The 20,604-nt window shown below is 40.0% G+C and overlaps 2 protein-coding genes across 6 annotated transcripts; both read right to left on the bottom strand.

The window, feature by feature from the left end:
* Positions 1–2,290: 2,290 nt before the first annotated feature.
* Positions 2,291–10,236, bottom strand: uchl5 (ubiquitin carboxyl-terminal hydrolase L5). Its single transcript, XM_040129757.1, has 11 exons — positions 10,020–10,236; positions 9,508–9,571; positions 9,323–9,428; positions 7,249–7,374; positions 6,542–6,603; positions 6,054–6,184; positions 5,747–5,810; positions 4,787–4,889; positions 3,608–3,721; positions 3,250–3,348; positions 2,291–2,672 (listed from the first exon to the last, which is right to left on the bottom strand). The coding sequence occupies exons 1-11, from the start codon at positions 10,093–10,095 to the stop codon at positions 2,628–2,630; spliced, it is 990 nt and encodes a 329-aa protein (XP_039985691.1). The 5' UTR covers positions 10,096–10,236; the 3' UTR covers positions 2,291–2,627.
* Positions 10,237–11,038: 802 nt separating this feature from the next.
* On the bottom strand, positions 11,039–14,561 carry glrx2 (glutaredoxin 2). Of its 5 annotated transcripts, none has more exons than XM_040127789.1 (4): positions 14,426–14,561; positions 13,099–13,165; positions 12,223–12,399; positions 11,039–11,401 (listed from the first exon to the last, which is right to left on the bottom strand). In XM_040127789.1, the coding sequence occupies exons 2-4, from the start codon at positions 13,162–13,164 to the stop codon at positions 11,237–11,239; spliced, it is 408 nt and encodes a 135-aa protein (XP_039983723.1). In that variant the 5' UTR covers position 13,165; positions 14,426–14,561; the 3' UTR covers positions 11,039–11,236. The 5 variants fall into 5 exon arrangements, with proteins under 5 accessions (XP_039983723.1, XP_039983720.1, XP_039983719.1 ...); XM_040127786.1 differs by lacking the exon at positions 14,426–14,561 and adding an exon at positions 14,216–14,419; XM_040127785.1 differs by lacking the exon at positions 14,426–14,561 and adding an exon at positions 13,311–13,971.
* Between the last annotated feature and the right edge of the window lie 6,043 nt (positions 14,562–20,604).

The raw sequence follows: 20,604 nt of genomic DNA on the forward strand, positions 1-20,604 counted from the left end.
TTTCTTTAGTACGGCAAGTATTATAATCTCATTTGAAGCCACGCCAGCAGCACGGCTCTAGGGACGGCAATGCCGGCCGGTCAGTCCATCGCTTTGGTTCCAGACTGAAATAAATATTGGATGGATTGCCACGAAATTTGGTACAGGCATTCATGATCCCCTGATGATAAAGGGCTACAGACCGTGGTGATCCCCTGACTTTTCTTCTAGCACCACCCTGGGGTTGACATTTGGTGTTTTAAGGGAAACCTTTCGACGGCTACCGGGTGGACTGCCTTGACAACGCCCCCCCCAGGATGAACCGTAATAACTTTGATGCACCCTTAGCTTCTCATATAGTGCCATTATGTCAAAATCCGCTCTGTCCAGTGCCTCTGGTTTGTTACCAAATAAAAACTCAAAACTGACATGCTGACATACTTTGATCTTAGCGACAATTAGCAAATGTTAGCATGCTGATGAGCTAAACTAAGACGGTGGTAATCATTGTACCTGCTGGATTTCAGTATATTAGTATTGTGACTGCGACCATATTAGCATGCTGATGCAAGCATTTATCTCAAAGTACTGCAGTGTGTAAGAACAGGCCCACAGAGCCACTAGCACGACTGTGTTCTCTTGGTTTTATGTGGATGATAAACACAGAATGGGCTGATTTTTAGATGAACCGTTTTCACTTTCTTTTGATTTCTGTTTCGGTGTTTATCAGCACCTATTGCACTGCTGACAGTGGAAGGAGAGGGGATTTGTTTTTGAATTGCCAAGGTTTCTTCTGTTCCTGAAATTTCTAGTTATAAAAACCTATTAATCCCCTTATCAACGAATGCCAAACATTTGCTGGCTCCAACTTCTTGACTTTACAATATCAAAAAGAAAAGTAGCAAAATGAAATGCCTTTGGGTTTTGGACTGCTGTTCAAAGAAAAAACAAGCAATTTAAGGCCATCATGGGTTCCTTTCCTGGCATTTTTTAATAGACTAAACGATTAATCAGAAAAATAATTGGCATTGCAAAAACAATCATTAGTTGCAGCTGTACGGCTCATGTTATTTTTCAAGAACTGTTCCTTGTCTGGGTTTGGAACCACTGCTTTTATGGGCCTTCAAAGCTTTTGAGACACCGTATGTGATAATAAGCTGTACAAATAAACTTTCCTTGACCTTCAAAGTAGGCCTACGCAGCACACATTCCATTACGCACCAGTCTTTGGCTATTCTTAAGACTTACTTCTTTTTGTATCTGCATCAGCCTACCACACCATACACTCTTATGTTGTGCGACCTCAGTCAAATAAAAAAAAAAAAAAAAAGGTTACAATTGCAATGAAAAGAGAACGTGATCATTAGTGCATTCGATCACAAAGCATTCGTGAGCACCCTGCAGAACTGGCACAGTCACCATGAATACTTCTTGGTCATCCATATGGCCTGACATCATATAGGATAATACAAAAGATACACCCTTCCCTCTCTCTCTGTATGAGCTGGTAGTAAAACCTGTGGGTTTTCATTTGTTGCCATGAAGGATCTTGGCAACAGACGACTGGGATCAGATCCAAGGAGTACTTAAGGTGTGTATGTAAACAGTAGAGCCGAAAATAGAAAAAGGCCACGTTCTACCGTGGTTGGGAGACTGCAGATACGTCAGACTACGATGGACTTTAGACACAAAGTGTTCAGGCGTGACCTGTAAGTCGGCTGAGGACGACTCTTGTACAGTAAGAGCCAGGAGTTGATTTACAGAGCAAATCACAAGGTCCACTTCAGACTCCAATATTGAGGGGAAGGGGGGGAAAAAAAAAAAAAAAAAAAGAGAAAGTCAACATACTGCCACAGGAAGCTTTCCAAAAAACACACGAGTCACTAAATTTGTGCCAGTCCTCTCTTAATGATGCACTTATAAGGACTTGGCAGCTTGTCAGTGAGCTCTCATCAGGTCAGATGGTCTAATAAGCAGATTTAATGTTCGATTGTTGAATAGGTTTTTGGAGGATTTGGCATTTATCTAGCCCAACAGATTGAGTGTCATAAATAAAGTAGTGGAGCTCCACAAAGTAAGTTTATCAGATGGCTTTTTGTAATGGACTATAAACACAGTCCTCATTCCTCCGTTACACCAGTAGGTGGTGGCCAAGCGCTACCACTAAGTCTGACAATGGAGGGGATTTGTCTGAGTGAACGGCGTTTATAGAAAAAAATACCTGGAGGCAAATCTATAATATATATGATGTGTTGAAAAAATAAATAAATAAAAATGTTTGTTTTGAAAACCTGTCCATGAAACCAAACCATTCACAAACATCTAAACATTTTATTATGAAAATAAGACAGAACATAATTTGAGCACATCTTTCCTTCTATCATGCAACGGAGCTGATGGACACACACGGAGAGAGCGTTTTTGCCGACAGTCTCTCTGCTACACCTGCACTGCAGTTCTTAATGTCTGGATGGTTCACGGGATGCCACACCGAGGATGTGCTGCAGACCACCCATGGTCATTAATATGAGTATGACAAATGATGTACAGTATCTGTATGTGGCTCACCGATGAAAGAGTGACTGTAGGGTTCTGAATGTGTCTGTGTGTGTAATTAGAGGCTTCTCTGTCGAGGTGTGTGCTGCTGTTCACTTGGCCTCCTGAGCTTTTTTGGCGCTCTGTTTCTCCTTTGCCTGGTGAGACAGGAATATTTTCATTAGTGTCCCCTATTTATACACAATTCAGGAAAAAAAAAAAAACAAAAACACAGAGCTAAACCACTAAATCTGGGCACATAAGCCACAGGTATTTAAATGTAATTACTGGACCTCCTTAATACTCACATAAAGCACTGAAAAAAAATAATAACTTCCCTGTCACATTCATGACCTAGGGATGGCATGCTATGCTTGCAAGACATTACATCTGCCCTCTAGTGGACAGAATAAACACTGCAGCTCCGGTTTTCAGTGATGAATTTCATTACGTTTAGAAATTATTTTTCATTCGTGTTTCCCCGCACATTAACCAAAGTCCTTCATTATTTGTCCTTGAATGTCCCTAAAAATTACACGTTGGTGACATCCAAGATATCATTAAAAACAATGTGCATGGTTTTAATGAAGAGAAATCAACAACCATGTTTCAAAATAGTAAAGGCAGTCTCAAGTCTTCCCAGAAACTCATGCACTGAAAGCATATAGTGTTGTGGAAAGCCACAGTAGTTTAAAAATAAATAAATGAATAAATAAATAAAAATTTAAAAATCACCTTCTCCACCAAAGGTATTAACTGCTGGTACTCTGCCAGTGTCTTCAGTAGCTCCATTATGAAAGGAAGGTAGTTGTGCTTTCGTCGAATGTTTTCAATCTGAAAAACACACACAAATCCAAGAAGTGAAGAAAAAACTGGAAATGTACAAAACATCTGTGGCTAAAGTACATTCAGAGGCCGCTCAAAAATACTGCATTAAACACAGCCTCTACATTTATAATGTACTCAGGGATTAAAAAAAAAAAAAAAACCCTACTGTAGCCTTATGGGCCATTTCATTTATTTCTACCACACTGAATGTGACATGAAATAAAGCATGTAAGTCTAGGGAATGCAGTGTTGAGGAGAAACCCACCTTGTATCTTTTAAGTTTCTGATTTTCCTCTTCTATAAGGAGCTGGTACTTGGCAATCTCTGACTGGATGGAGCTAAGAAATGTGCTGCTCTGGTCTGTATCCATTGGTTCGTCCTGGGAACGGAAAGGGAAAAGGGTTTCGATATACCCAGGATGTATCTTGACTAGTTGCAATGGTGAGGGGACAGTTGGTGATGACGATACTTATTGTTGGTTAAACAGGAGCCTCCTGCGTAATCCCAGTTTTAATTTAATCGCTACCTTTGTCAATTTGGGAATTTCAACATTTAGTAAGAGGTGGTATCATGAAATAAAGTTCCACACTTAGGTTAATCACACCTACTTCTTCAAAACGCCACCATCTGAAAACCTTGTTTTTGCTGACCTCCAGTGGTTCAAGGCTTAACCATGCTGCAGTAATGCGGATGTGTGCTCAGGGTGTGATCAGTATACACCAGTCAGCCACAACATTAAAGGCAGTGGCGGTTTTAATGATCTCTCTTAAGGGATGAACGGTAGAACACATCTAAAAAGATGTACATTTTCATATAATTCGTGAAATACACAAATCCTTGAGTCCTTTTTAGACATCCACCTAGTTCCCTGACTCCTTTGTCCTGTATATAAGTGTGTCCCAAATTTTCAAAATCCCTGCCTTTTCATCCCTGTTCATCTGGCCTGACAACACGTCAGAATCCCCCAGGGTGGATCTGGAAAAACACGGCTGGGGAGAGGATGTCTGGATTATCTTGATTGACGCTAACCTGACCCTGGATTAGTGGCAGAAGATGGATGAATGGATTTTTTCATATAGATAGTGCAGGTGTATCTCAGTCATCCCCTCCTACCATCGGAAACAATCCACGTCATATTCTAAATAATGCAACTCAGCATAAGACTGCGTCATTATACCAGGATTAATTGTATGAAATACATCACGTGTTGAACAAATATGTGAGGAACATGACAAACAGATGAGTGGATGGAGCTCCAGACAAAACGGCACTGTTTTGTTTGTTTGGTTTTTTTTTTTAATTTAGTGTATGCACACCATATCTTTGATCTGCAACTTTCTGACAACTGATGCGTTTCACACGTGGACTCTCTTGGGAGAAAGCAAAATAATAAATTATTCTCTCTCGTGTCTGCGATGGATTCAGCTCTTTCGCTGCCACTCACCTCAGTAAGCTGAGTCTGGAGCTCTGCGATTTTCCTCTCATATATCATCTTTCTATCTGACACAATGGCCATTAGGTTGAATCGGATCTCGCCTTCACTGTACCTGGAGGAGGAAAACAATATAGGTTGAGTGAGAGCAGAAAGATACAATGTCTAAGGAGATCACGATGGTATTAAGCTTGCAGTAAAACTAGTCAATATTTACAGATAGAATATTATTTTTGCATTAGGGACTGTGTCCACAGGCAGCTGTTCTGACGCCGGAAGCACCCATGACCTCATTTTCAGAGTGCTTCTCTCAGGCGCTTATTGTTGCTAGGCCACAAAGGCTGTCTTCTAGCTGATCGGCATTCTTTGGCTGTAAATGTCAAGTCTCTATAGTTCACTTTAGACAGGTTAGCTTAAATGATGGAAAGAAATCACATCCTGGCATTGGCAGCAGTTCTCAACATGGGCCTAGATCGTAAATAACTGGGTTGTCAGTGACAGCCAGGATCAGTTTCTCCTCTGCTAGAAGTCCCCCCCCCACACCCCAACTTCTTGATTTTGATTGGTCGGTGAAAGAGAAGTGACATTGACGAGCTCGGCAGTGTTTCCAAAAGTTTTAACTTTTTCAACCAAAAGCGTCTTGAGAACAGTGGGAAAAAGAAAGAAAAAAAAAAGCTGTATGCTGAGGGCGTTTTTGTGCCGAGGACGTTGAGCGCTGTCAACACTGAACTTCATAGGATTTGTATCGAAAATATCTCCCAGCGCAAACACATCTGCCTTTGGACACAGACCCTTATACAATCTGAAACTACGAAAAATGCGAATAACCCATAAGAAATGGATGAGAAATGAACCATGACTGCACACTACTTTACTTTAACTGATTTCTGGTGTCTAAGTCCCACCTGGACATACACTTGTGCGCTTGGCTAATCTAAAATTAATGTATAATAAAAGTTTAAAGATATTCACTTCTGTATTCTTTTCTCAATCACTGGGCGAACAGCACTGATCCAGTCATCCTGATTGCATGCACCTGGTGAAAAGCACAACAGGAGTAAATAATACTGCAGGGGTCCGTGTATTTAGTAACTGCGAGCACACGCATCATCATAAAAACAGACAGTTTTAGGGGAAATGGGCCATGGTCATCAAGACAAAATTCCGCTGTGCACAGCAGGGCCTCACATCGAGGGACCTTGGACATTAAACTGCCACATTTAGTGCTGAAACCTTAAAGCGATAATAGTAAAACAACAAATTACATTTTTCTGCTTACCCAGGTCAATTGGTCCCTCTCGAAGTCCATCCAGCTCGTATAGTCTGCCGTTAACAGGAACATAGCTCACAAAGTGAAAGGCGTCCTCATCCTTTGCTGACGACTTTGCATCAAATTCAAACATTTGCTGTCTGGGAACATAAAAAGTACACAAAAGAGCGGTGGGAATGATTTCTGTTCCAAAAACATAACAAACATTTAAGCCAATTAAAACTTATCACTGATCAAGTTTCGAGGATGCTTTACATGACAAAAACATTTTTTTAAATTTGATATTTATTAGATAAGAGAATGAGCACTGATAAATTTTGGGAGGGACCAATAAATGAGCCACCCTCACATGTGCATGTTTCACAAAAGGTAGACTGGTGCATTAGCGACAAATGGGCCCGTCACTTTTCTCCTAGTTAGAACGAGGAGCTAAAAATAACACGAAGCCAATCAAACAGAGCCTCTTCCAGCTGGATATGATATGAGCAGGAGCTTACCTGGCAAAGCTGTTGTGAACTTGTCGGATCACTTCAGAGTTGCTAAGAGCCAAACCTTTCATCTGAGGACAGCAGGAGATGCATGATTACGATCCCGACTGTGTAAACCTTGCCTTAAGGATGCTGTGGTGTAATGAAGCACTGTATAGAATAAAACTATGAGCATCCAATCAGTATTACAATTTCAGTAATATTAAAGTCACTAATTAAAATTAATGACTTGTTTTTTGCTTTTAAAACATGCCTATAAATATACAGATTCTAATATTGAAAATTGATTTTTTTTCCCCAAACCAAAAGGAGAAGTCGCGCATCATAAAATCAGCACAGCCTGGTTCTCCTTGATATTTGTGGGACAGACAACTGAGTACACGGTTTTAAAAGCTAAGAGGATAAAACTGCCATGTTAGAGACAGAAGGGGAAAATCAGCGAGCTGTGTAATGAGTTACTGCTTCAAGGGGGACAGCAGTACAAATGTTATTTTTAGAAAGCACGATGAATAATGTATTACTTATTATCTGAATTTTAGTCTAACGTTGATGACACAGAACTTAAATGTGGGGGTTCACAGTTAACATGTAGGAATAAATGAAGAGCAAACAGAATACAAGTATATTCCTGAATTAAATCACACAATTCAAAACAAAAATAAACAAAATCAAAGCGACCCTTTTTTGGATTCAAGACAAAAATACCATGAACGTACGGCGGCATCAAAACTCTGTGAAAACTCCCTGAACTCTGTCAGTGTGTCTCCAAGCAACATGTCAGGATGGGTACAGTTGAGCAGAACGCTGACAATCGCCTGGGTGGCACAGGCGTTGTTGATGACCTGAAAATACACAGATACACACACGCACATTCACACAATAATTGATTGGACAGATAAAAGAAAACTCTTAGCTGCTTTAGATGAATTTCAAAAGACAGCAAATTACATGCAACATAAATTTCATAATCAGATTTTGTGGATACATAAAAATTTTATGAGACTCAAATTTATGAGACTCAAATTTTTTTTTTGCAAATCTCTGTGACAGAAGACAAATTTTCAAATCTGACAGTGGTATGTAAATACTCATGTCCCCATCAGTCTTTGTCAGTCACATGCATTTATTATCCGTGACGTCACCGAGGCGCCATTTTGGAGGTACTGTTCTACAGTGAGTGATACAATGAAGGTAGCAGCAAAGAACTAATGTTACTTCTATACCCTTTGTTAGCAGTGAAAACAGGATAACTGGAGAAGAAGGATAAAAGGTCGAGTGCTGACCCCGCGCTGCTGCCCCCGACCTCGTACTTGGATATTACCAACTATCGTGTTTACAGTAGAAGTGTGTGTACCTGTGAACAGTTCTGGAACTATAAATCCCCTTAAGAACACGAACATTTAACCAATGGCTGGGTGCAGGATTTGTTTACATTTCGACCGAGGGACTGTGGCAACACAGTGCCAATAGCAAAGGTAACAGCTAACAGGAAGGAAACTTGTGCCTATTACAGCAGCCTTCGCTCGCATTAAAGTAAGATATTACAAATATATTATAAATTAAGGCTGTAATGATGAAGTCATGTTATACTGTATGCCTGATTATGGTCATCATCATGAAACAAAAAATAAATAAATAAATAAATAAATAACATCTGACATAGTACTGAAGTGAACCAGAAAGTATTCATAATTTTTATACTATCATTTTGTTTATTATACCTTTGCAGCCCTATGGATTAAACAAAATTTACGATAGTGTGACATTTTACAGTTCCTTAACAAGACCAGATTCTGCCGTTTCTACTGCCCTGCTTGGGTGTCTGTTGTTTACTAGCATGGATAACACAAATCAACGCATGAATATAATGTTAACGTGACCTACCTTAAAAGACAGAAAACCAACACGTTTCGTAACGGTACTTAAAATTCTCCATGTTGAGTTGACTACAGAGCAACCTCGACCCTGACCACAGAATATAATACCTCCAAAATGGCGGTTAACCCAAAATTCTCTGTTTTTTATTCATCTGTCAACAACCGACAGAGGAAGATCTTCCTTGTGTAAGAAAGAATAACTCTTATAAGAGTGAAAAGCAGCATCCTCACACTAGTTATGGGCCGTGTGCTTAATGTCATAGGCCCAGTCAATTCATTATCTATTATCTTTTATAGTCTAGTCCAATATTAATTATCTTCTATAATTCCTTATTCAATTTAGCTGAGCAACTCTGTATTTTAAATAATGATGTTTTGCAATTACGCTTAGAATTTTCTTTTGTTCTGGCCGGTGTGTTATCTGATGCATCCTTGCTTGGCAAATTAGAGAGGGGAATGTTTATTCATTATCTTCAGAGCTGAAAAGATTACTTGATTGGTCAATTGACAGAAAAAATAATCGGCAACTATTTTGCGAATAGATTAATCGTTCGCTAAATCGTGATGGGGATTTTTCACAATTTTCCAACATTGGTTGGTATTAGTCTAGAAAATACTCTGCAGATTAATCGGGAATTAAATATATAATTCGTTCCAGTCCCAAATATCACATCTTTTTATTTTGGAACTATACTTCAGCAGTAAGATACTCAATCAAATGCATCAGGAAGGACAAATAAACTGAGGACGAGCCAAGTTCAAAATAAGGTGTACAGCAATAGACAGAGGCTGCCATTTTCCTAGTGATGGACTTGTTTAGGGTTGCTTATACTACAGCTGCAAATTTATATTATTTTGAGGATTTTAAAGGGCTCAGTGTGTACGTTTGCTAAAATAGCAATGCTAAACATGCCTGTTTTGCAAAGAAGATGTGGTCAAGTCTTGAATCCTGGACAATTGATCCCGCTGGCTCTTCACCTGGCTGCCACTTGAACAGGAAAATCAAGCCGTGAACTGGTCTGGAACAGAACAGATAAATTAAAAGGCCCGTCTTTAGAGGGAGCATGCACGATAATGAGGCTGCACGTATGAACATACTTCAAGTTGTCAAAGTTCTCTGGCTCCATACTCCATATCTCCTCAACTTGGGCTCCTTTGCAGCCTGACAATGACAAGTGAAGCATCAAACATTCATCCACATATGGAGTAACTGTTGCACTGAGAGCCACCCGTCCGTTAGCGTACGTTAAACAGGTGAGGGGCTTCTCTCGGTGCCGGTTTTACGGCACAACAAATGTCATCATTCACGAGCGACGGTTTGTTTCCACGCGCCGTTGTTTTGAACGCTGAGTAATGCTAGCCCGTTAGCATGCCTAATTAAATTAGCTAAGACTGCTCCATTATTACATGCAACGTTTTGAAGACTACAGCATTTAGGTGGCCGTTGAAAACGCATAACCTCTAACATATTTTAGTTTCATCCTCCGTGGCATTTTAGTGGTAGCCAATTTAGAAGTTACCGTAAACTGAAGAGCAGCTAGCTAGCTAGCGCTGTCGCATAGCCACATTACATTGAATGAGCAGCTAGCATTACGCTACGACTCACTCACCGAAACCTTTTATCAGCTCCGTGAACACCCCGGGGTCACTCTCCATCAGACACCACTCTCCTGCGCTTCCAGACATAGTTTAAAATGCTGTTTGTTCAACCTACTATGCACATAAACAAGATGCTACTGTCCTAGCTTAGCCGTAGACGCCGTAGTCAAGCTAATTTAACTGAGGCACTGGAGTTACGTCGCTATGATGCGGTGCAACGTGGGCTATCTGGGTGCGCACGCTTTACGTTACAGCGTACACCGGAATGGCGCGACTAGCGTTTTACAACAACAAACGACTTTTTAAATATTAGCGACAGACGTGTTTTGAGAAATATACAATTGAGTAATTTCGTAAAGACAAAACTGAAACTGCATAATTTACTGCGACTGAAAAAAATAGCTCTCTTCTGATATAGAACCCAACATCCGCCCTCCTAGGAGGACAGGGGAACCAAATGAAGCATTCTTCGATGGAGACGCAAAGAAAGACGTGGGAAGCTGATAGTTGACTTTCATTCATATTTATTAATAATCTTAAATTTACATTCGACTCATTAAAAAAAAAAAAAAATTTAAGATGATTGTGACCGTACATACACCCATTAATCTCTATATTCATAATACTGACCGGCATCATGATTCCTTACTCCTGCTTTTATTTAGCAAAAATCCACCACCTACCTAATATTAAATACAATCAAACACAGCGCTGCCAATAATCTCAGACACACTGAAATAGAAAATTATTTGACAAGCAAGTAAAAAAATACAAAATGACTTTTTGTCCCCGCGCACCGTCTATGCAAATACTTAATATTTCACAATAGGATAACGTTCAAATACTTAGCACAATAAAACGTGCTAATGATACAGAAATCTCTAGTTCTTTCCCTTTGCAGGATATGAAAAAATGAGCTCAAATAAACTCCATTAATAGAACAGAGAGATCAAGCTTGTTTATGACTGTAATATTGTTCAATAAAACAACCATGCAGAACAGAAGTATTTGAAGTAGTTCCACTGTTCGGTTTTGTTTAAAAGATGTCATCTTTAATAATAAAACTGTACATCCCTAGATGGAAACATATGTAGCTTAAACATCAAGTGTCCAACACACTTTGATAGATAAATAACATAGTCTGGCTCAAACAATGTACAACCTGTAGCATGAGATCAAGCCAACATTTAATAAATACAGGATTGATAAAACCTACAAAAACGGTTAGTCATTTAGCGGACTCAAACTGCCCGCTGCCCGAGCCTTCAGTGCCGGTCGCAGCACAGCAAGGAGCACACTGTTCGATCAAGGGCACCAACTTTCCCTGCTGATGGAGCTGTTTGGTATCGGAGCCGCCCCCGATGCAGTTTCCGTTGATGAAGACTCGCGGCACCTGAACGCACAAATCGTGTCATTAACATTAGCACAGTGTGAGCGAGTGGTTCCTTAAAGTCACAACTTAAAACCATCTTTTATCATAGAGGGGTTTTAAAAATACTTTTTTCACTACACAATCATTTTTAAATTGCCATTAATATTGTATTTATTTGGCTCTGCTTTTTCCTCCTATTCTTTTGAATCTTTAACTTTCACCAACATGTTTAAAATGTCTGTTTATACATTTCTTGCTGTCTTGTGCTTGCGCTTGGCTCAAATACCAGTTTGTGAAAGTGGAATACAAAAGGTTATTATTTTACTTGTCATTTGACTTACTATAAAATCACTTTTAAAAACAACACTTTATTAAGTTTTAACTTTACCAAAAAATTCATCTGAAATCAGGAGTTGAACTGCACATATTTTAACTTGTAAAATTCCTCAACAACTTTCACAGCTGCTGAAGAAGCAGAGGAACAACACAGTGCGTCTACAGTGAAATATTAAAAATATCATTACTGTCGATTTGTTAATTTCAATAAATGTTGTACATTTTCCCTCATTAAAGATTATAGTCTGGAAAAGATGCAACTTGGTCTGCTCACTAGCTTGATTCAGACGGAGCTATTTTGAGTCAAGATAAAGACCTAATTCTTGGCTGCAGCCCTAACAAAAACCACCAGACAAGTCAACCTAAATTTAACTTGAATGCAGAGCTGCCAGAACAAACAAGCCATCAAATAGCCCCGCTTTGATTCTTTTTTTATTACATGCTGAAATAGCAGGCCGTGAAGTTACTTTGAGTTCCAGTCCCAAAATATGACAAGAGGTTCTTACTGTTCTGGCACCGGTCATCTGAGCTAAGGCCTCTTGCAGTCTCCTCCCATCATTGTGTTCATCCAGTTCGATCACTTTGTAGGTCGCACCGATTTCATTGAACACATTCTTGGCCATTTTGCAGTAAGGACAGGTGGTCTTGGAAAATATCACAACGCAGTTCTGTGACACCACCTCCTGAAAAAGTCAGGCAAAAGTAAGATTTCATTAAATATCGGTAGAAGAGAGAAACTGACCACAGTGGGCAAAAGAACCTTAACCCTGCATTTTCATGAAATACTTCTGTGGTTAATCTTTCGTCAGTGAGTAAACTGTGGCAGAGGATTCTTACAACAGAACTTGACACACTCATCCCCTACTATCGAACAACTTTCTAAAATCATACTTTTTCTAGAAGTTACTACTATTCAAACTTAACCCTCACTTTATCATATACGAAATGTAGGTCAAGGAATCAGCATCACATCATGCCGCATTCGGTATAATTCAGGGCCTTGTTTGTCATAGTTTTTAAGAGTTGCTGTTTGTATATATATGGAGTTAAAGATGCTATTTTTTTGAGTCCACTTCATAACGGATTTTTGACTCAGACATCGCAGAAAAAGCATCAGAACGGGAGGTAATATACTGGAACAACATGCCAGAAGATGTCAAGCAATACAACCAAATAAGAAGCCCAGGAGTGGCGGTGAACTGTAGGAAACATCGGGAAATCAAAATATCGAGACGTGTCTCCTGAGATAACTGAAACCTAACTTATTGTATTGTTTTTAAATGCTCAATTTATTAGACACAGACAATTAAAACTTCACAGATTCACAGCACACTACTGTACCGGAGCGTTTAACAGGTTGACTGCAGGTAGCACCTACTTACCTGAACATACTGTGCACAGGCCGTGCTGGACAGACCCCCAGCAGTGGAGGATGTAAAATTCCCCATTCTGAAGAAGACAAATCACACCGTTGGAGCACACAGTACCTAAAAGCATTTGGTCTACTGTTACATTACTGTCCATTAGGATCTACTGTAGTAACTGACAAAGACAACAAGGATTAACAGAAAATGTCCGGGTTCGTGCAAAAAACCTTAGAAACGCGAAGATTTCATAGGAGGAGACGAACTGAAGGCTAATAATTAGCATCAAAATAATATCTAACTGGAGGTTGACTGCCGGTCTGAAAACACACATGTCCATTGTAACGGTCTGCGGTGCCGATTACCACGTTTTAAATGGCGTTGTTTCACTCCTTATCACGCCCGGTCCACAACTGCAGTAAGGTTAATGGGCCAGGTAATCCCGGATTGGCAGTATACATGCTCTTCACTGACACTGGTTAATTGGCTCAGATTTGACGTGGGCAGGCGACCTGCCAAACCCCACGAAAAATCTGTCGGTATCAAGACGGCACCCTAATGTGAAAACGGGCGACACTTTGTTAAACGTGGCCCCTTTGCTGTAAACTCTCTGTACGTGCGTTACACTTCCCAGCACTTGTTTCAATTGAATTCAAATGTGTCTAATTGCTCCGCTGCAGCCCATTTTCAAAGCGTTTGCTGGACGATAACCGGGGTAACGTTAGCTAACGTTAACAGTAAACAGGCGAGCCAAAGATAAAGGTTGACATCTTTTGTGAAATAATGCGTTACTGATGGATTACACGTATGCCGAATTTGCTATAAGAACCCAGTGAACGGCGGAGGTTGCGAGCGATGTGTAGTAGCCTATGAGCAAGGCATTTTTAAATAGACTAAACTTTGAATTGATCGAAGTTATTATGAAACATCGCCGGTGAGCATGCGGCAATGAATGGACTAGCCTTTTTTTTTCAATTTCTGGGAACCGAACGTGATGTCGAGCAATGTTGTGATTTTTCTCAAATGACCGTTAAGGGTATGTTTCAATGGAATTTTTATTTATTCATAAATTGTCTGTGGCTGATTTGTTAACTAGCTAGCTAGCTATGTTTGTAGTCAAACTAGCGAGAATGACCTTCGGCAGCCGGTCCATGCCACCCTAGGAAGACATCCTGCTCGAGAAAACATGGAGAAAAAAGAACAGACGGCCCAAAAGTAATCGAGCTGTTGACCCGGGTGAAACATGCGGTTAGTGCACAAACAGCCCCGGCGTTACACACCACCCTGCCCGTTACTCTACCCTCGCTTTCGCCGCGTATTTGCACTGTTTACGCCCGAAGCCTACCTTACGTGACCACCGGAAGGAGTTTCCCCACGCAGGCCGCGGTTCGAACGTAACGCCCGTGACGTCGGCGGCACAGCGTGTCGAACCAAGTGACGTCGCTCAAAATTGCCGTGACGGATCGAGATTGCTCGTGGAGCCTCACGTAACCGTAAGTACCTGAAGCTTTCGGGGTTAAAAAACTTCCCGCGAAACTCCTGCTTATGTTTCTCACACACACACACACACACACACACACACACACACACACACTTTTTTTTTTTTTTTTTTAAGAAAAAAAAAAAAAAAAAAAAAAAAAAAATTCTGCTCTCATCTGCAACCAGAGATTTCATTTCAGAGTTGAATTCAGATCCTTTTTTGAGTAACACAATAAATAGACGGGGGACATACTTCAGAGGGCATGTTGCAATCAGTAAACTGCTTTTTTATTTTTTGTAATGAAATGTATATTGGTATACACTGAAGAACAATGCCCGGGATTTCTTTGTTTTTGTTTTGCTGTTTGTTTTGTTTGTTTCAGATAAGGTGTGAAATGTCTCTCTGAAATGATTCAAGTTATTGTTCCTCTTTGTTCCCTCTGTCACAGCATAGATGAAACTATAACTCCTCTTTTTTTGGAACTGTATCTTTAGTCAGGCTTTTTGGTAGGACCTTAATAACCTTTTAAACAGAAACATACATAATCAATTCAATTTTAAAATTGAACGTATATTATTTGGTATTTTTACCGATGAAAGGCTTAAGAAAATGTAAGTCGCTCTGGTTTCTTTATTTGTAAAATTCCATATGCACACCAGCCAATTTGCTTAACAGAAACTCATCTTCGCTGTCTTCATGTCCCACTTACCTGGACACAGTGAAATACTGCACAAACTCTTGAACGGTGAAAACTATGCCCTGTGTTATTTATTTTTATTTTTATTATTTTAACTTTTTATAGATTATATTTCTTTATTGATGCATATAGTCCGGATGTAGTGATGGGTGTACATTGACAGTCCCTATCTCATCAACTCAAATTAAATCTTGTTAATTAAACATTAAAACGGATCACGCAGTTGGTCACATAATTCTTTCAAATAAACTGAGGGATCACAAAGGGCTGTCTGGAACTGTTTTTTACTGGTTTTCCTCTCATCTTTCCGACAGAAAGTGCTGTGTTCAAATTGATATAACTTCTCCAAAGCCTCCAAAATAACCGGTGGGGTTCCCCAAGGATCGATTTTAGGGCCGCTTCTTTTTCATCTATATATGTTAGTCCTTGGTCATGTCCTCAGGAGACACTGCATCACTTTCCATAGTTATGTTGATGACACACAACTTTATGTCGCAGTGTCTCCTGATGACACAGGACCAATTGATTCCCTTTTAAAATGTATTTTAGATATTAATGTCTGGCTTTTATCTAAATCCATTTTATTATAATTATTATTGTAGCCTTTAAATTCTATTTTATTGTTTTTCATTTTCAGCATTTTCATTTGTTCTGTCTTTTTCTATCCAGTTTTGTTCTGTCCTATTATTGGCTTGTCAGCTATTTGTGAAGCACTTTGAATTGCGCTAACGTGTATGAAAGGTGCTACACAAATAAAGTTTGATTGATTTTAACCAAAGCAAAAAGCAGCGACAGGGGCAGTCTACCCATTTCATTCTTTTTTTTTTCTTGTATTTTTCTATTTTGGCCGCCTTTGGGGAGACTTTTTTCCTCCTTTCTATGCCGGTGTGGTCCATGGATGTAGTGTGGTATCAGACTCTGATTGGATTTAGTAATGGACGATAGTAATATTAATAAAAGTGGCATTAATGGGGGGCGTTCCAATATCAGGGGGGCACCTCGAGTGAAACACAACCCGTGCTGAGTTTGCTGAGGGCGAAGAGACCAGTGGAGCTCCAGCAGAGAGAAGAGATAACATTCTCATCTCACTCCATCTGTACAGCACAGGCATCAGTGCTGGTACAAATTCAGATTATTTCTTCCTTTATCCTCAAAGAGTTTAGTTTCTCCTCCCTCTTCACATGCAGGTGGAAATGCAATAGTTCAGAATTAATCGTTTCCCATTCACCACATTAGCCCAGAATAGGCTCACAGGCTAGGGAATCAATCCCAAATCTAAAGATATCTGAGGCAGCACAGAAGTGCTTCACTTCAAATGCCCTTTTTTTTTTTTTTTTTTTTCAAAGCCAAGGGAGAAATGCATTATTTCAGAATGGATTCACACCATCAAAAAGATCTACAGCTTTGCCCGGGGGTGAGTAATATCCTGACACAAAGCCATAAATGTTATGAAAGACAGTGTAAAATAGCATTAGGGTTCAAATAGGCTGCTCACAGCATCAATACATGATAACAGACAAGTAGGAGTGGATAAAGCAGTCTGAATGTCCAACGGAGCTCTACAGCCCCAGTCATTTTGGTCAGGCTGGGTGTAGCTTCAACAAAAAGCTGGAGTCTTTTCCTTTCTGGGTGGATTTTAAGGTGGAAACCATTTTCCTTCACATAAAACTTAAGTGAGTTTTTTTTTTTTTTTTTTTTGGAAGAAGGCTTCATCCATCCATCTTCATACAAGAGTCTTGTTTGTTTGGATTACACTTCTTCGAACGTGCAATCTTCAAATGATAGCTCTTCCAAGTAGATCAAGCCAATATGACTTTATCATACCTTCACCGAAGGGTGGTCACGGGGCAAGAGAAAAACCAATTCCCACTGTCTGGCCAAAGGGTTGCCATGGCAATGAACACCACCTCCCACTAAAACGCATTATACCTCTGAATAGATTCATGTCATATCATCAAATCCTGTGTTGGTAGGTAGAAAAAGAAGCACATCTTTGCCGTGTAACATTCGTCAAGTGCAGCTGTAGAAAGAAAGACCTAGTGGCATAAAGTACTTTTCCATTTTGTTGGCTGGAAGATATGGTAATCGACTAAAACTCTAATAGTGACAAGAATTTCGAGAAGCATATTTCATGTCCCATTTCAGGCACAGTCAGGGAAATCTGTGGACCCCCCCCCCCGGTCATGTAAAACGGGTTGGTAATGAGGCAGGGAAAAAACATTTCAAGCTGCAATGAAATTCTGACACGTGGAACTGGGATTTGTTGACAAATTGTTGCTGGATGTTTTCGCTCTACTTAGTGCCATAGAGCCATCTAATTTATAATACGTGTCATGGAAATGTCACCATAGCACCTACAGTATACAGTCTCCAGGCAGAGACAATTTGGGCTATGTTCACATAAGAGAAAGGACATACATGGACAATTGTTAGTCGCAACTTTAAAAGATCTGGACACTTTTAGGAGAAACCCTATAAATCAGGACATTATTCGGGAAATAGACTCACTGCCATTTGCTGTAGAATTTGACTTGGGAAAAGAATGAGCAGCCATTAGTGCGATCTATATCATACATCTCAGTGGCATTAGGCGACTGATGCTTCACTTTGACAAATTAGAGCCAGCATGGGGTAAGTTGTTGACATTGCCTCTTCGGATTTAACATCTTTTTTGTGATACACATCTGTGTAAGACATTCACCATGTGTTCATGGGCTTCGTGTATTTATGTCTTTTTTGTTTTTTTCCAGTCAAGGTCATGGGAGTCCAGAGCCTATCCCAGCGATACTGTATATTGTACAACACACAGACACCAGTGTAAACCTGTTCATGGACTGGAAAAACTGTCCATCACCGTGCTAGTATGAGTAGACAGTCACATTCACGCATATCAGCAATTCGGCGCCTCGAATCCACCTGATATTCATCTTATGGCCGTTGGAGGAAACCCACGCAGACACCAGGCACGTGTTCTCCCCAGCGAGGCCATTTAAACTCCACACAGACAGTTAAGGTCGGGTCTTGCACAAAAAGACCCAGTCCGTCCAGCGTGTTTGTAGTTGTTCCAAACGGCCACACCCGAGTGATAAGCAGAGAGGGGAGACGTGATGTAGGTTAAATGTGGGGCACACATTTTCGGCCAGTCTCTCCCGGGAGGCATTCGCAGTGTTGCGCTCGGTTGTCCACGGTGACAGAAATAGTTGTATCGACAAAGAAGAAGAAAAAAAAAAAACAGATAGACAAGAAGTTCAAACCCTGGCTCCTTTCTCACCCCCACACACATCTTTTGATTTATTTTTGCCTGCTTTGTAAAATGTAGTGAAAATGAATGGTCTGTAGTTGTTATATTTTTACCACGTATCATTTTATTTATGTCATCTCAAGGTTTGAGAACAGGAAACGCTGAGTTTTCAGTTGTTTGCCTTCTCAGATTCTCCGCATGATTATATTTTCTCCACAGTTAGCAGATGCTCCAGGCCAAGTAGCCTACTACTAAAGAAAAATCTCAATTGTTGTCTCCATTGATCAAAGCATAGCTCTTGGCCATAGCGTGATTGAGTGCTGGAGTTGCTGTTTAACAGGCAATCAGCAAAGTGCACAATAATTCATTTTTAGTCAGTCCATCAATAAGCTAACACTAAAATCTATAGCACTTATCATGAGAATAAGTAAAGCGTGTGTCACTGTGATTTTTCACTCCATGTGAGTTTTAGTCAGGAACGAGGCGGAGCTACAGCCCAGACTCCCTAGTTTCGTGTGGTGAGAAAACTCTCAGTCAGGGCTGGCTGCAGTCAGGATGGCCTGGGTTCATCCGAAGTCTGTTTAAAACCAGGTCAGAAAGGGTCGAGACTGAGCCAGAACCGTGGCCAGAGAAAACCAGGATCTATCGAAGGCCAATATTGGTTATAAAAACTGTACCGATGGGATTTTTTTTCAAATGTAAAGATACTATTCAACTCCATAATAATCCAGTTTTTTAATAGTAAGATTAATTCAAATGACTCTATGGAGCTTTACATCCTCTTTAATTTATTGATTTGGTTTTATTGCCACAACGTTTCTGCATGGTTGAGATATTTCTGCAAAAACAGTCAGGTAACCCCACTTCTTGGCTTGCAAATGGTTAAACAGTTTATTGTCAGAAACAAGAAATTCCTTAATATACCATGAACCTCTCCTTAATTTACTCTTGAAAACATACCAGGGGTCAATTAAGGAGTACTTCATAGATCCCTTTGTCTATTAAATTAAAAAAGATGAAAACCAACCCCTTTCAAATATCTTAATTCAAAGAGCCCTTAATTAACAAAGTACAGTTAAAGGGGTACATGACTCCCCCTTAATTTATACATTAGTTTGCTGCTGCCAATAATGGAATGTAATTGAGTACATTTACTCAAGTACAGCAGTGCTGTGGGTACAGTAGCTACTGCAAGCAAAGACCATGTCAAGAAAAAAACCTGTTGGACTCAAATGTGAACAATGACTCAGACCACGACAAGTTATGGTCACATAAACCAACCCTGTCTCCTAGAAATTACTTTTACAACTAAACTTCAACAGCAAATACGTTTAGTAGGAAACTTAACCGCACGACTGTCACGCCAGAGACCGGGGCCCACATCCACAGTCCCGCCTGTGGTTCAGGCAAGAAAAGGACATTGGTTAAGGTCAGGAGAAAATCGTGTTTTGGGTTAAACAAACACGTTGCGTCTGATGTCTTTGTGAACTTTTTCTGTATTAAAGCAGACCATGATATTTTTATAACCTTAACCAAGTGCTGTGAGTGCCCATAAAAAAAGTTTTCTGATGCTGTCACTAGTGCTAATGCTTCACTGCAAATGGACAGCAACATTATATATTTTGGCAGAAAACAAGCATGTTGTGTATGAACATTTTACTGATATGACGAGTAGCAACATATTTGTGACTTGCCAAATACGTAAATTTAACAACATAATTAACAACATCATGACGTTAATAGACAACATAATTTGGTCCCAATTATGTTTTTTCAACAAAACCTTTGCTTTTGCAAAATTTTTGTATTGAAATGTAATTCCTAGGAGACAGCCTTGAATAAACACAAGATTGTGAAAAGTGAAAGACGTCAAGATGTGGTCTGGGGTTTAGACTCAAGTACAACTATAGCCCTGCAGTCAGCTAAAAATAGAAACTCCTTTGTTCAGATGACAGCAGGCAGGCAGTAGGAGCATCCAGGGTTAGTGAGATGAAATGAGATAATGCGGCCAGATTTCTCTCTGGTTTGTTTAGTCTCAGACGGCTTAATTTCTCATCAGAGGGCTTTAAGAATCCGTGCATGGCAGGTGATACTCAGTTTCGATGG

This window comes from Xiphias gladius, chromosome 6 (assembly GCF_016859285.1).
Source record: "Xiphias gladius isolate SHS-SW01 ecotype Sanya breed wild chromosome 6, ASM1685928v1, whole genome shotgun sequence".
Classification (NCBI taxonomy): Eukaryota; Metazoa; Chordata; class Actinopteri; order Istiophoriformes; family Xiphiidae; genus Xiphias; species Xiphias gladius.

Bases quoted from the DNA above. Each gene is read 5' to 3' on its own strand.
- uchl5 (XM_040129757.1), bottom strand. From the start codon at position 10,095: ATGTCTGGAAGCGCAGGAGAGTGGTGTCTGATGGAGAGTGACCCCGGG. The intron at 9,429-9,507 runs GTATGTTCATAC...GTTCTGTTCCAG, and splicing joins GAGAACTTTGACAACTTGAA to ACCAGTTCACGGCTTGATTT. The intron at 4,890-5,746 runs GTGAATATCTTT...TTCCTCCTCCAG, and splicing joins ATTGAGAAAAGAATACAGAA to GTACAGTGAAGGCGAGATCC.
- glrx2 (XM_040127786.1), bottom strand. From the start codon at position 14,325: ATGTTTCACCCGGGTCAACAGCTCGATTACTTTTGGGCCGTCTGTTCT. The intron at 13,166-14,215 runs GTCATTCTCGCT...TGTCTTCTTCAG, and splicing joins GCATGGACCGGCTGCCGAAG to AATGGGGAATTTTACATCCT. The intron at 12,400-13,098 runs GTAAGTAGGTGC...TGACTTTTTCAG, and splicing joins CCTGTGCACAGTATGTTCAG to GAGGTGGTGTCACAGAACTG.